The sequence below is a fragment of the Tachysurus fulvidraco genome, chromosome 7 (genome assembly GCF_022655615.1).
Source record: "Tachysurus fulvidraco isolate hzauxx_2018 chromosome 7, HZAU_PFXX_2.0, whole genome shotgun sequence".
In the NCBI taxonomy this organism is placed as follows: Eukaryota; Metazoa; Chordata; class Actinopteri; order Siluriformes; family Bagridae; genus Tachysurus; species Tachysurus fulvidraco.
The window spans coordinates 7,842,583-7,858,503 of NC_062524.1; the positions used below are offsets into that span (position 1 = coordinate 7,842,583).

The 15,921-nt window shown below is 39.9% G+C and overlaps 1 protein-coding gene across 3 annotated transcripts in view; it reads left to right on the forward strand.

The window, feature by feature from the left end:
- phf14 (PHD finger protein 14) overlaps positions 1 to 15,921 on the forward strand; it is a 79,637-nt gene that overhangs the window by 45,257 nt on the left and 18,459 nt on the right. For 2 of the 3 annotated variants that reach the window (XM_027133776.2, XM_047816094.1), the window contains exons 15-16: positions 2,836 to 2,892; positions 3,059 to 3,180. In XM_027133776.2, the coding sequence (XP_026989577.1) occupies positions 2,836 to 2,892; positions 3,059 to 3,180 (179 nt within the window). Of the gene's footprint in view, positions 1 to 2,835; positions 2,893 to 3,058; positions 3,181 to 4,318; positions 7,108 to 15,921 lie in introns of those variants that run through there. The other variant, XM_047816095.1, reaches the window with a different exon arrangement.

A 15,921-nucleotide genomic window follows, 5' to 3' on the forward strand; every position in this document is an offset into this window, starting at 1 on the left:
AGTAAGTCTTAACTGGGCTCAATTACTTGGAGAGAATTTTGGCGGGTTTGAGGTACCTGAGATATGAGACTTGAGCTTGGGTTAAGCAACAGTTAAAAATTTGGGATGACAGATAGATGTGTTAGGGATGAAATGTTTTAAACAATACCACAATATCGATATTAAGTGTGCGTTTTCTTTCAATTATGGGTCCATAGACTCCCATTGGTTTTACTTCATAGAGCACAAGGTGCTGCGTGGTGGCCGGGGTGATTGTTTATCGTTCATCTTATCATTTTATGTGCATCTCTAACATTACAATTATAAATTGAAGTATTTTAGATTTTGGTGTTATGGTGCATGGCATCATACTGATATATTGTCTCACCCCTGGTGTACAGTTAATGTATTTTTCTGTGAGTTTCAACAGAAAACAGCTGGATTAAAGCCCTCACCCCCTGCTCGCTCTCACTCACTCACTCACTCACTCACTCATACACACACACACACACACACACACTTTCTTTCTCTCTCTCTCTCTCTTTCTCTCTCTCTGCTGGAATTAGGCACTTCAATGCAGCATTTATCTTCAGACACACACCGCGGTGCAGCAGCCGCTAAAAGGAGCCCCACGTTTGCATTCTTAATGCCTTTTAACACGGCACCACAGCAGCAGCGCAAAGCCCTCGTAAAGCCACTTCCCTATTTATCAGAAGCAGCTAATCGACCTCCTGCCGAACCTCCACTTTAGACTAGGTAGAGAAATTTTACACTGATGTTCTGCCCCTGTGTGTCCCAGTCACTCAGAACCTGCCTTCTTTAAAGGGCCTGACCGAGCGAATTCATAAATGTCACGGTGATATTTTATTACACCTTTTTGTCTGGTTTGGAATCAGAGCTATCATTTCTGGGTCCTTCTCACGAAATGTTAATTTAGAAACCAAGGGCATCTCTGATGGGTGGAAATGTTTCATCCAGCTGTTCATGCAGTCAGGTTAATAAAGCATGGGTAAAATACAGTACCCTATAGACAAATATAGGAGATAATGGCAAGTAAAGCAAAAGAAATTGCCAGTGTATGTAAGTATATTACCAGTGATTTTTTTTTTCACCTTCTTTATCTCTGCTCTCTTTTCTACTCTTCTGTCTTTTCTAACTATTAAAAATTGCTAAAATCCTGCTGTTCTCAAATCAGATCTGGAAGCTGAGAGAATTATGACAAAACTGACTAATTTTCTTTTTTATAACTCTGTATATGCATCTCGAAGAAAGTGGTAGCTCAGTGTTTAAGACATCGGACTACTGATTTGAAGGTTGTGAGTTCAAATCCCAGGACCACTAATCTAACAACCACTGGGCCCTTTGAATAAGGTTCTTAACCCTGAAATACTCAGTTGTATAAATGAAACAAATGCAAGTCGCTCTGGATGAAAGCAGCTGCAAAAATGCTTTATACATGTTTATTTGTGTTTACCGTATGTTTTAGATCGCCGTCTCGTTGCTGGACACCTCGAATGTTTAATTTCTGCCATTTTATTTTTATTGATTGTTAAATATAGGTACATTTTTCTCCACCTAGGAACTGTGGAGGTAGGTTGGATGGGAATGCTAACTTTTTCAGTAAACAGTATGTGATCACTTCTCAGTGCCACTGCAGCGTTCCTGTTCTTCCATGCGCTTGGATAATTTTTCTACTCCTTTGAGAATCGACTCGAGCCTCGTTAAAAGCGCAGTGATGGATTTAATTAACAGATCGATTTTAGCCAAATCATCTTAATTCCGTGAGCGGAACGAAACCGAGATTTTGCTCACGTCAGCCCTCTACCTGCTCGCATCTCCTCCATCAGAAGCTCTGCCTTTAATAGGTTCCCTTAATCGAGACTGCCGGTACGGAATAAACGAAATAAATGAGCAGCTTTGTTCGGTGAAGGCTTCAAGAGCCAACTGGCAGTGCGGAGGCAGTTAGCATTTATAATGATAAGCGTTCCATCTGCCGTGTGATGGCAAGCCAAAGGCGACAGATGGAATTGTTTTCCCAATCTGTTTAAATATGTTGTCGATTTTTCTTCCCCCTTTTTAAAAAAAGGCGCACGCAGCGTCCAGTTAAGATGCCAGTGTTTGATTTGATTTGCGCTGCACTGATGTTTTTTATTAGCTGTTATGTAGATGAGGAGAATACACTGAGCTACCAGAATTCATCGTCTACCAGACGCTACTACTTCCTGGTATACATATCTAATACTGACCGTAAAAATCAGTGTGTTTTATTAGAATATGGCTGCCACTAAAACTAACGAAACAACAATCCAGCCATCTATCCATCCACCAATCAACCCACATTTCCATACATTCACCCATCCAACCATTCCATCTGGAGACTTAAACATCCATCTAACCAACATCCATCCATCCATCCATCCATCCATCCATCCATCCGAAAACAGTTCGTCATAAAAAGGTTTCCAGGCCATCGCACATTTAATAAAAACAATTCCTTCATGCAATACAGAATCAATAATAAAACAACTCTATTGAATCATATACTTAATTGTCTGCATTTTAGGAAGAGACATCCAGACACATTCTTTATTTTATTTTATTTTATTTTATTTATTTATTTATTTTTACAGTGAAATCTAGTGAGTCATTGTGAAATGAACCAACAGGGTGAAGTAGTGAACCAACAGTAGTGATGGAGTTGAACTGAGGAGCATTGTGTCTCACTACAATAGCCAGCTACAATACAGCCTGTTACAGGCAAATTAACTCTCAGATGTGATGAAAAAGACTTGTGCTATTGTTTTGAACTCATTAGTGTTCTGAGTCTATTTAAGGATTTTATTTTGTCTTAAACAGAGAACCCGGGGCCAGAAGAGGAAAAGGGTGTCTATCTGCGAAGAAGACAAGATAGAGGTGAACTCTCACTTCCCCGTTCTTCTAGTAATGCTATCTTTCTGTCTTATCTGTCTCTAATATTGCAAAGAGAAGGACAAGAGAATGTTTGCACAGCACCCTCAGCTCTTCTACACTCATAGCCTAAGATGCACACACACTGCTCTAATAGCTTGCGTTTCCATAGGAACCGGCACCGCGGGAACGAAGGCAGCGGCAATCGGTGCTGCAAAAAAAACCTAAAGCTGACGACACGAGGACGGAGTGTACAACCTGCAAAGGGCCTGGCGACAACGAGAACCTCGTCCGGTGGGTGAGAGTGTGTCGCACATGTTTGTGTGTGTGTGTGTGTGTGTGTGTGTATAGAGACACAATTTTGCTCATGATTAAACAAATTTCTTTTTCACTAATATAACCACAACAGACTTCTTTTAACTTCTCTTAACATCACTGTCACATTTGCTCATTTCAATGAACTCCTTTTATCTTTCCGTGCTTTATTGCTACGCCGTGACCGATTCAGTGCGATTTCTAGATCATGTGATTCATTATTCTCTTCCTTTCTAATATCCAGAACACATTGTGTTTCTGCAGCACTACAGCTCTGTCCTTTGGCTCAGCTTGCACCCCGCAGCTCATTTTGGCAGCTGTCGTCTACACAAAATACGTTGACCTGAAACTCAAATATTCGATTAACGTCGTGAGTCGATTCCGAGTCAGTCCGCTTTCTTACTGGAATCGAACCACACGTTAGAGTGAGAATTATAAATGTTCGGTTCAAACACAAAACCATGACAGCACCTCGAGTGAGACGGATTCAGTCCGGTTTGGAAGCATGTTCTAGAATAGTTCGGATTGCAGTGAGAATGATTCGATCCTGAATCAACCTGACTGCAGGAAGTGAACCAAATATTTTTCAGATGTATTTCTGTAAGTAAACATAGCACACGCTTTTCTGTAAACAGACTAGTGTCCCGAACCAGTTATTTATGTATATGTTGCAATGAATGTCCCGAATTCTTAAGTTCAGCATATCAGAATGTTAGTCATTATCTGTACTTTATATATAGCTTATACACTATATACGTTTCTCTTTAGCTTCATCGTAGTTAGTGAATAATACCAGAAGGATTTCTGCTTTAATTATGATACACAACAAAAGGGATGGAAACTCGAGTCATGGTGAGATTTGATGATCAGTGTTGTACCTGCAGTCATGGCATTTTACAGGTTGGAACTGCTTGGCATGAGATCAACTGATTGGCGTGAGAACTTTTCTTCTTTGATTCACAGTGAGATTTTAAAAACTAGACCAACAGCGGCAGTGAACTGTAAATTGTCTTGCGGCATGAAGTGAAGTACTCTTGATGATCTGATTTGTGTAGGCCTTAGCTGTGGCGTGAAGGTGTGCTGCCCTGACTGACTGCTCTATCTTTGCGTTGAACAGGTCGTGAGAGCCGGGCGCCACCTCTCCCACCTCACCTACGCTCCTCCCTAAAAAATCTGGGGACAGATGAGAGAGGGACAGAGAGAGGGAGAAAGAGAAAAGAGAGAGAGGCAGATTAAATCGTTACGAAAAGCGGCGTCCAGGTCGGGGCAGGAAGTTCGCAGACGACGGCCTCCTCTGACCGTCTCCTTTGACATCACTTCCTGCTCAGAACCATGGAATTTAACACGTTGACTCTTTTGGTCCACAGAGAAACTTTCAGGAGCTAAAGCACTTTTTTTCTTTCTTTCTTTCTTTTTTTCAAATTTCATATTACACATGGAATCGAAAGCTTGCGAATTAAAGGGATTTTAAAGGGTGCCGCAGTGGATTCTATAAGAGGACTAAGAGGATCTTGTGGACTTTTAGGTAGCCATTTTGGATGGAGATGTTAAAGTTTACGAACGTGTACTGGACAGTATCTCTGACGCTGGATATGTAGCTGCCTGCTTCAAGTGGCCTTTGTGCAATCCTGGACAATTCCGTGCAGCCCTCTCTTTTTCTTCTTTGCCTGCCATCTTTCTGTAATCCCTTGTTTTTAACCTGAATGTTGTCTATTCTCTCTGTTAACACACGTTGATTGCTTTAGAACTGAACCCTGTGCTGCTCTCATTTCTTATTGCCTATGCTGTGTGAAATAGAATGTAGTGAGTAGAGAAATCAAAAAAAAAAAACAACAGTATTTCTTTCTTGTAGATTATATATTTACTGACTCTATATCAATATGACAAGTGATATTTACAATGTAGTTCATAATGATCAGTCGAGAAAATAATTAGAAGGTTTAGCAAGCTCTGTGTGTGTGTGTGTGTGTGTGTGTGTGTGTGTGTGTATATGTGTGTGTGTGTGTTGCTGGTATTGCTTACTTTTTTATTTTTGCCATGTGTAGGCAGAATTGTGATGTGCCCTTACGATGGCTCACACAGTGCTTTTTGACAGCTCTGCTGCCTTATATTCTGTCGCGATAGCTGGGAATTGTCCCCATGTGGGATTCTTAAGTCTTCATGCCCTTTAATATGGTCGCCATTAAGTGCAGGACATGGTAACAAACCGAAAACGCAAATCAGAGAATGCTATGATAAAACGTAAAGGCTATAATAATAACTGCGGAAGCAATAGAAAATCTAATAGTACTTTAATATGAATTAAAAATCAGAAAACGCAACAGCAAAACAAAAATTGCAACAGCAAACAGCTTTCCTGTGGTGTATATATTGGTTTGCTGTAGTGTCTATAGGTTTGCAGTAGTGTTAGTTTTGTCTGTAGTTTTGTTGTAAAGTCTTTAGCTATGCTGTAGAGTCTGTAGTTTTGCTATAAAGACTTTAGTCTTGCTGTAGAGTCTGTAGTTTTTCTTTAGTGCCTGTAGTTTTGCTGAAATGTTTATAGTTTTGCTGTAGAGTCTGTAGTTTTGCTGTAATGTTTATAGATTTGCTGTAGAGTCTGTAGTTTTGCTGTAATGTTTATAGTTTTGCTGTAGAGTCTGTAGTTTTGATGTAGAGCCTGTAGATTTGCTGTAGAGTCTGTAGTTTTGATGTAGAGCCTGTAGATTTGCTGTAGAGTCTGTAATTTTGCTTTAATTTTTATAGATTTGCTTTAATGTTTATAGCTTTGCTGTAGCGTCTGTAGTTTTGCTTTAATGTTTATAGTTTTGCTGTAGTGTCTGTAGATTTGCTGTTGAGTCTGTAGTTTTGCTGTAGAGTCTGTAGTTTTGCTGTAGAGTCTGTAGTTTTGCTGTAATGTTTATAGATTTGCTGTAGAGTCTGTAGTTTTGCTGTAATGTTTATAGATTTGCTGTAGAGTCTGTAGTTTTGCTGTAATGTTTATAGATTTGCTGTAGAGTCTGTAGTTTTGCTGTAGTGTCTGTAGATTTGCTGTAATGTTTATAGCTTTGCTGTAGAGTCTGTAGTTTTGCTGTAGTGTCTGTAGATTTGCTGTAATGTTTATAGCTTTGCTGTAGAGTCTGTAGTTTTGCTTTAATGTTTATAGTTTCGCTGTAGTGTCTGTAGATTCGCTGTAGTGTCTGTAGGTTTGCTTTAGTGTTTGTAGATTTGCTGTAGTTTTGCTTTAGTGTCTGTAGTTTTGCTGTAGTTTCCCTAATGTTCTTAGTTATAGTGTGTTTTCTGATTTTCACTTTTGGTTTGTTAATGTGTTGTGTACTTTCCGGCAACCATACTTGAAACTTTTCCAGCAAACGTTGTCAGCTTAGACTGAATCTATCTATCTATCTAGCTAGGTATCCATTTTCAGTAGACGCATGGTTTATATCATACTATTTGTTTACATCCTATCGAAGAACGATTGCTGATTTTCTTTCCACTACGATGGTGTTTAGAAGCTCTGACTTGCATTTTATGTTTACGTCCAAGATAGCTGTAAATTGCATACTGTAGGATATTGTATGGTGTGAGATTGTGACCCATTTTGAAATGGATGTTGCACCAGTTGAGCAGTTGTGTATTTGTCATGTGCCTTTCATGCCATCATTATCATCTGTGATTGATTTTGAAAACAAAACAAAAAAAACCTTTTTTGCACTCATTTTAAAATGGAATCTTTAAATTATTTATGTATTTATGTCAGTTTTTATTATTCTCCTTACCATTTTAAACCTTAGTGTGTATGTGTGATAGTGTGTGCGTGTGTGCGCGTGTGTGTGTGCGTGTGTGTACGTGTGTGTGCGTGTGTGGGGTCCCCGAGCTGTGGCCTCGGCATTGTGCGAGCTGTAATAAACTCTTGACTTTTTCACCTTATTGCCGCTGTGATGAATGACTCTCGGTTGGGCTAATTAATAGCGCCGAGCGTTGGCTTGTAGTGCACTGTGTGTGCGCGCGTGTCCCCTCCTGTCCTAGCTGATTTATTTTCAGGGATGGCATGCGTGTCCGACAGGATCCGCTCTGCTAGACATACTCGGGACGGGACAAAAAAAAAAAAAACGAACAAGTGAAGCACAGTAAATGAGAGAGGTGGATTCATACACAGTGTTTATTATGATCTATTTACTTTAGCTGGGATGGGCTCCAGCATGTCTCAGCGCGCTGTTTTTCCCCGCTTCATCTCTCTCTCATTCACCAAACCAAGCACACAATCATATGGCTCCCTGTTCCTCCATGATCCTTCCTCTCACTTCATCCTTCTCTGCTTCCCTGTGCCAAGCTCACAGCACTGAGAGCAAGAGAGCGGAGAGAGCTTTCATGGGGAAATCTGGTTAACGGCATAACAAAAAGCTCAGTGTGCCTGGCAGCAGACAAGCACCATTTGTGCTTATACAACAACAGTGGCAGCGATGAGCAGCACACAAAAGCCCACCAGAACTCTGAGCCTAGACATTTTGTGCTAGGACTGTCGGAGCAGACTTCACTCTGTGTACCGTGCCATACAGTTTTATGTCTCCTTATTAATTTACTTATTTACAGTCATATGATACAGGGGCCACCTGAACATGGCTTTCCTTTCAAATCATAGTCAAGCCAAACACACCATCAACCAAAACATTCACTGGATGGGAAAGGAAGTAGATAGTGTGAAAGGTGTGTTTCTAGCTCTTACTTTCATATCACTCCAACATCTGTTAGCTAAACTTGTGAACCTCAGTCATGAAGGCATTATTTTCTATCAACCTCCATTGATAGCATAGTGCTAGGCTTTTCTTAGAGATTCTTTTCACTTTTTATACTATTTAGGCTTCTAAATAAACCAGCACGAATATTCATTTTGATAACATTGGAATAAAATAAGCCCTGTTCTTGAGCTAAGTCTAGTAGGTGATGTTATATTTGCAGGCAATGTTTATTTACAAGCACTTGAAGCTCTGCTTCGTAAAACATTTTAGATATCAGACATAAGTTTTGACTAAAAATGTGAGCTTGTTATAGAAAGAGAGCAAAGAGACATAACTATTGATACACACGAGACTAAACATAAGGGTTGTATGTGTTCGTTCGTGCCATCAGTGTTAAACTGACTTACAATTATTTAGTAACAATATATTTAAGATTTCACTGAGGAGTAAATGAAACACAATACGAGGTACTGTTATATAAATATAATCAACATCGGGGTGTTTTAGTTCGTTATTCCAACCCGAAGGTCCAACAGAATTTCCCCCTTGTACAACTGAAATTTTCCAACGCTAACAACATTCGAATAATTAAAAGAACGACTCGTCATAGATTTGCTCTGTAACAGTATACAGTATATAACAGCTTTAAACACTTGTTCGCTCATCAGCCTCTGTCATTTTCCTCGGACTCTATAAGATGGCGAGGTCGACAAATCCCTCATTTGTAAAGGGAGTCTCCCTATATGGCTTTTTCCCTAAATGCGGAATAATCGTCCCGTTACAGAAAACGTCTGAAAAACTCTGTGCAAGTTGTTTGATTAGAAACAATATTATTTAGAGTGAATATAAATCTATGCTTTACCTTGTAGCCTGGACTATAGTCTACAGTCTAAGGCGTGTTTTTACAGAAAATGAATCATCGCCTTCTGATCAATCAGAGTTGAGAAGTTAACAGCCGTGTGATTGATTACAAATGAGCCAATGATTATAATGTTACTCGTTATGGGAACTTAAACTACTTCGAATTGATAATAGCTCAATGAGTCAGATTGTATGCTGCTTGAAGACTGTGTGTGTGTGTGTGTGTGTGAGAGAGAGAGAGAGAGAGAGAGAGAGAGAGAGAGAGCGAGAGCGAGAGATCTGGACAAGCAGTAACCTTTCCGACGATGGCCTCTTTTCCTATTACAGCCCTGACACAGGATCTGCAGAGATGATTTAACGGCGGCATTTTGTTTTGCTGACTTCACCCCTTTTTTTCTTCCTTTCCTGCCCCCACCCCTCGTACCCTACCAACTATTAAAAGGGGAAACCATGTGGGAAGGGTGGCCAAGCAGCTAAAATCTATTACTCCGCAACTTCCTAACGTGTTTTATCGCATTGAGCTGACTGCAGTGTGTGTCTGGATCTGCTCTTCTTTGCTGATCCTCCCTTCTTCGCCTCTCCTCAGCCCACAAACTGCTCTGTACGTGGGCACAAATTGCTGCTCTGAGGTCCTGGATTTCCTGGAAAAGCAAAAAATCAGAGCCATTTTTTTCTTCTCCTACCTATTTTCCTAAAGATTTTCTCCCTTAGAAAAAAAAGAAGTGTCTGAAATAGTTGTTCCGCTCGAGCACGATGTGCGAATGCGGTGAGTCAGCTCGACTCACTTCAGCCCCCTGCTGAAGACAAGGAGGAAAAACACAACTTAGACACAGCTCTTACTTCTGAAAGTTTCTTGTGCCATATTCCATCTCCCTGTGCAACCTTTTAGCATCTGTTTGAGTGAGCTGTTAGGTAATGAGTTAATAAAAACGAGTTAGTGTGCCTTTTTCCTCACTTACTTTCCCAGTCTTAGCAACACCTTCTTGTCAAACAATAGCTTTGTAATAATACTGTTCCCATCTCAACGTTAATCAAAAAGTGCAGGAAGGCCAATAATCTGCTTCTTTTATTGAAGGGATTCACAAAAAGCCGTTGGGGCACTTTGTCATGGCCGCCGGTCAATGGCCCGGCGCTTTGTGCTCTATTGATCCGGCTCACGTGGCCTCTCCTCAGGTAATTGCGGCCGAGCTGGGTGATAAATTTGCAGCATTTCTTCAACCGTTTGTAGAAAAAGCAGGTCTATAGAGAGCGAGACTCGCAATCACCAGTCGGTGGCACCTTACAAAGGACGAACAATCTCTTTGCGATCATGTTCAGTATCAAGAATTTCATACTTTTGAGCAAGAAGAAACTCAAGAAAGCTTCTTTAAGGGAAATTTAAGGCTGTGCTGTTGCTCTGAAGTAAACTGTTGTTTAAATTACCAGTGATGGATTTCCAACCTTTCTGTAAACATTATTTAAGGTCAGTCTGGGAAATTTGCTTTTGCTCACTTTTAATTTAATCCACAAAGGGAATTGGCGTGCAGATTAATCCCCAAACAAGGTCCATTTAATTAACATGTTCAAACATTCTCAGTATAATTCCGCCTTAATTTAGGTGTTATAATGCTGTTTTCGGTTTAGTTTTATCTGAAATATAATTCCCTAACACTGCCTCGTATGCTTGGAATATGGGCTTAGCCCTAAACAGCTGTTGGCTTCCTTAAAGGTGACTTAGGTAAGATTAGTATTTTTTATATTAGGTCTCTAAAGGTTAGTCAAGTTTGACATTTGAATGATTCTTGTTCATGTTCACAAATGCTCTACTCCCAAGATCTGCAGTGGTCTGTAGAGAGGCTATAAAATGATTGGCAGGAGGCATATCCTAACACAAACAATCATTCAGGACCAGAAGTCAGTTTTCACACAGGTTTACTCAGTGACTCAGTACAATTTTTCTACGTGTTCTACATACTTTCCAGGATATTTGTACAGCATATATTAAAAAGAAGGTTTCTCTTTTAATACCAGGTTTCTGTTTGGGTGGGCTATCTGTCAGTTTTACTCTGTCATTCATCACTTTTATTAATGAGTGAATGTGGAGTTATAAATTGCACATCAGTCTAAATTGATAAAATGATGTTTATGAATGAAGCTGTATCTCTGCATCATTTTTTACATTTGTTTTGCCTGAGCTGAATATTTGCTTGCATTAAAATTCATGACATGATTTTATTTTCATTTTTTAATAAATATTTTTAATAAAATACATTACAACTTTTCTGTTTTAAAACATATTTATTTGTATGGGTAAAAACAAGAAATATATTTTTAATATGTCTTTATTAGTTAGTTAGTTAGTTAGTTAGTTAGTTAGTTAGTTAGTAGCTTTTCTTTTTTTCCCCTTGTTTTTCCTGTTCATTCATTTATTTACTCTAAACCGAGACTAAAGTTTTCCTTTTTTTTCCTCTGTCTACATTTAAGTACAGCATGAATCTCCCTGATGTCCAAAATTGCTGTTTCCTTTAAAACAAAATGCCAGACATGACTGCATTAGCAAAGATCCAATAACTTAAATGCCTACTCGCTTCTTGTGCTCTTTTATCCAAAACTGTATGCTATCTCTCTGAAACGTCCTTTGATTGAATTAAGCCATCACAGCTCGCCTCTGTAAGGACCAGCGGTGCAGAACTTTGAAAATCTGGTGCTCAGGGAACACAGCAGGGGGTCTCCAAGAACTTTCCCTGAGATTAAACAGCAGATGAAAGGGGATAACACCTTTGCCGTCCAAGAGCAACACGTGTCGTGGACAAAAGCGATCAATCGTGTTTTCTCCCCTTCCTTTAGTCCGCATCCCAATAAGATTAGCTCAATCAATAGAGCCTCTTATGAGTGATTGGATTGTGTCTGGGCCTCGAGAGGGAAGAAGGAGAGAGAGGAAAGCAGCTCGATTTTGCCAATGATTAAAACGCACCCGAATTGCTTTGATAGCATCGAGGACCTTGGTTGTAGAGAGCAATGTTCAGAGCAGATAGAGGCTGGTGCCTGCGTATTACAGATACTAGGAAGGGATTCGTCTGAGACTTCGGTGCAAGAGGTAGAATTGCTCCACGTGGTTAGTAATGGGAGCTCAAAATGGGAGTTTTCAGGAGTCTTTGCGTGCCCCAATAACCCTGAAGGTGGGAGATTCTATTTTAAAAGGTCTAATATGATGACTAATACATTTAATACATGTTAGTAGGTTTGGACAACTTCTTTTAGTCCAAGCACTTAAAATAAAAGCTCTAATGTGCTGCCCAGTCCTGTGCTCGGATTCACTGAAAATTGATTCATCTAAATGGTGGTGAATAGCTAACATGCTATAATAACATACTGTGAAATAGCTAGCTAGATAAATGCATCAGTTTTAGTTCATGATTATTATTTTCTTTTAATGTTTATGCTAAGAGATGAAGTCCTGTCTCGCATCTCATCTGCAAGACTCAACTATGGCTAGCTTCTTAGCCGGATAGATTCATTTTCAACATGTTGAATAGCATGTTGTATGCATGTGCCCTCTGAAAGTATTGTAACAGCAAGGCCATTACATTTTTAGTCAAAGCTCTATATATATATATATATATATATATATATATATATATATATATATATATATATATATATATATATATATATATTATAATCAAACACCGTAAACAGTTAGTTTACAGTAAATAATAATATTATTATGAATTAATTGATCTTGCCGGAGGGGACTGTGTAGCTTAATCCGGATTTGTCACTCAGCTGTGAATATATTATTCTCATAAAAAAATAGCTACATACCAAATGAAAACTTTTGGTTTGTGGGAAAGCCCAAGTGTTTTGGATTTCCTATCGGTACATTCTCTGCTTGAACCAAAACTACTTCACATATTTGGGTTGCTCTGTATTTCTTTTCTGTATGTTGGTGTCTGCGACTGTCTGTCTGTCTGTCTCTGTCTGTGTATGTTTGTGTGTGTGTCTGTCTTTGTGTGTGTCTGTCTCTGTGTATGTTTGTGTGTGTCTGTCTTTGTGTGTGTGTCTGTCTCTGTCTTTGTTTGTGTGTGTATTTGTGTACGTGTCTGTCTGTCTGTCTGTCTGTGTGTGTGTGTGTCTGTCTCTGTGTATGTTTGTGTGAGTGTCTGTCTTTGTGCGAGTGTCTGTCTCTCTTGTGTATGTTTGTGTGTGTGTCTGTTATTTGTTTTCGTCTGTGTGTGTCTGTCCGTCTTTGTGTGTGCGTGTCTCTCTGTGTATGTTTGTGTGTCTGTCTGTCTGTCTTTGTGTGTGTCTGTCTCTGTCTGTGTATGTTTGTGTGTGTGTGTCTCTGTGTGTCTGTCTGTCTATCTGTTTGTCTCTCTGTGTATGTGTGCGTTTCAATCTCTGTGTGGCTTTGAGAGTAAATAAGACATTGATTACGAACAGGTGAAAGTGACCTTAATGTAATGTGTGGGCTTTAAAAAAAAAATCATTTTTATTTATTGAAAAATCAAGTAAGCACAAATGCTCAAATTTTTTCCATGTTTAGACACTTTTAAATGGTCCCTTTTGACCTCAGTGGTCATGTTCTGACTTTTACAATCATCTTTCAAATGCAGGTTTTTACAATTGAAATGTAAGGTTTTTTTTTTTTTTTCATTTTTTCGATTACTGAAATCTCCTCTTCTGCTCAGGGAAACCTTCAGCAATATTTACCATGAGGATGAAATTGTTGCATTCTATTATAAAAATAATTAGCATGCAGTTTCTTTGCATGTGCATGTAAAGGTTTAGGAAACTGAAAAGGTTAAGCCATTTCAGTGCTCAGGTCTCGTCATTTTGAATTCCAATTACCCATAATCACCTGCCTCGCTCCTGCTCGGGCTTGCATGGCTGAGCAGTGTTTTAATTCAAAGATGGTAAACCATGATACACAACAAAAGGTTCATTAAGGCAAAGTAATTAAAGATGTGAAATGGCAAAGCGTCATGGCCGGCGCTAATAAAACGCAGGCCTCCTGCGGCTGCCACGGGTCTTAAACTCTCCTGCGGAGTGAAGAGGAGTCTCCTGCCTCTTGCTCCTTCTTTATTCACCAGAGTGGAAGGTTCATGCGAAATCAATCGTTCACTGTATGCTACAATAAGTGTGTGCTCATTAGCAGGACACACACACACACATTCCTGATCATTTGTCTTCTTTTCACAGCGAGGCCTCTTGGGTGATTTGAATTCCCTTTTCCTTCACAGATATGCATGCTCATGATGTCGCTGATGTTGCTGCTTATTGGCTTCAGTTCCTACTATAAGCCTTTAATTAGTATTGTACTGCAATTAGTACAATCATGTTGTCTTATTATTGCGTTTCTATCATTACTCATGAATTGAAACGATATAGATAAAAATAAAAACCCTTTGGAAATCCATGATTTTTGGTGTCTAGTGATTGAATGATGATATTTTTTTATGTTAGGTAGTTTAGATGCATGATTTAACCCTAGCATGTTGTATTATTAGTCTGTTAGGATGTAAACTAAATGATCAGGTTATTGTCTTCCTGGTTAACTGGTTATCATATGCTTATAATACTTAGCATTATTAGTAGCCTCTTGGTGGTCCTGCAACTGAACCCTGCGGTCTTGTTGCAATGGCCTGGGTTCAATTCCTGGGCAAGAAGCTAGCCCAGCCACTGAAGAGCCAGTTCAGTGCTAGCCCAGCCACTGAAGAGCCAGTTCAGTTCTAGCCCAGCCACTGAAGAGCCAGTTCAGTTCTAGCCCAGCCACTGAAGATCCAGTTCAGTGCTAGCCCAGCCATGAACAGCCAGTTCAGTTCTAACCCAGCCACTGAAGATCCAGTTCAGTTCTAGCCCAGCCATGAAGAGCCAGTTCAGTGCTAGCCCAGCCATGAACAGCCAGTTCAGTGCTAGCCCAGCCATGAACAGCCAGTTCAGTGCTAGCCCAGCCATGAAGAGCCAGTTCAGTTCTAGCCCAGCCATGAAGAGCCAGTTCAGTTCTAGCCCAGCCACTGAAGATCCAGTTCAGTGCTAGCCCAGCCACTGAAGATCCAGTTCAGTGCTAGCCCAGCCACTGAAGATCCAGTTCAGTGCTAGCCCAGCCATGAACAGCCAGTTCAGTGCTAGCCCAGCCATGAAGAGCCAGTTCAGTTCTAGCCCAGCCATGAAGAGCCAGTTCAGTTTTAGTCCTTCCACTGAAGATCCAGTTCAAATCAAATATGTGGACCAGATAACCCTCTGTGGCCACTCCGAACAGGAAGATTAGCAACTTGTTAGCATCATTAGAACAACTCAAAATTAAGCCACAAAGCATGGTTTGTTTGGATTTGTAGAATTGTACAAATTTACAAGACCTCCTGTGAAAACTAGTAATTCTATATTAAATGAACTGACTATTTTATTTAGTCACCATTAATTTCCGTATCTAAAATCTACTTATTTTTCACACAGGACGATAGGATGCGAGTAGAATGCAATGTTTCTCGCTCGGCTTCTTTTCTTCAGAGAGATATCATGTAATGGAGGCAGTTTGGAGCTGACAGTCTGTCCCCGAGGGCACCCTGTTTCCTCATCGCTCTGTCACAATGAATATGTGGATTAGATAGTGATATGAGCTTGGCATATCAGGACATGAGCAATGTACGCCATTAAGACGAGCTTAGGAATAAAAAATCCTGCCATCGTTTTGAATGGAAAATTGTAACCCTTGCTATTTCACAAAAAACGATGACTCACATAATAAGGATATTATGTCAGGTTTGTTAGGATTGAACGAGTCTGATTTCCTTCTATTCCTTCTCTGAATGTTAAAGGTTTAAGAATGATATTAAGATCTGTGGTTTGGCATTTGGCTAGTCAAATGTTGGTCTCATGTCAATCCTAAAGTGCAGCTTCAAGTGAAGTACAAACGATGCACTGATCAGTATCACACAGGAAGAACAACTTCTTCCTTATTTTTCTTTCTTTCTTCTTCTTCTTCTTCTTCCTTCCTTCTTCTTCCTTCCTTCCTTCCTCCTCCTCTTCTTCCTTCTTTTTTCTTCCTTCCTTCCTCCTTCTCCCCTTTTTTCTTCCTTCTACTTCTTCCTCCTTCCTCCTCGTCTCCTTCCTTCCTTCCTTCCCTCCCCTCCTCCCCTTCTTCCTTCTTTTTCCTTCCTTCCTC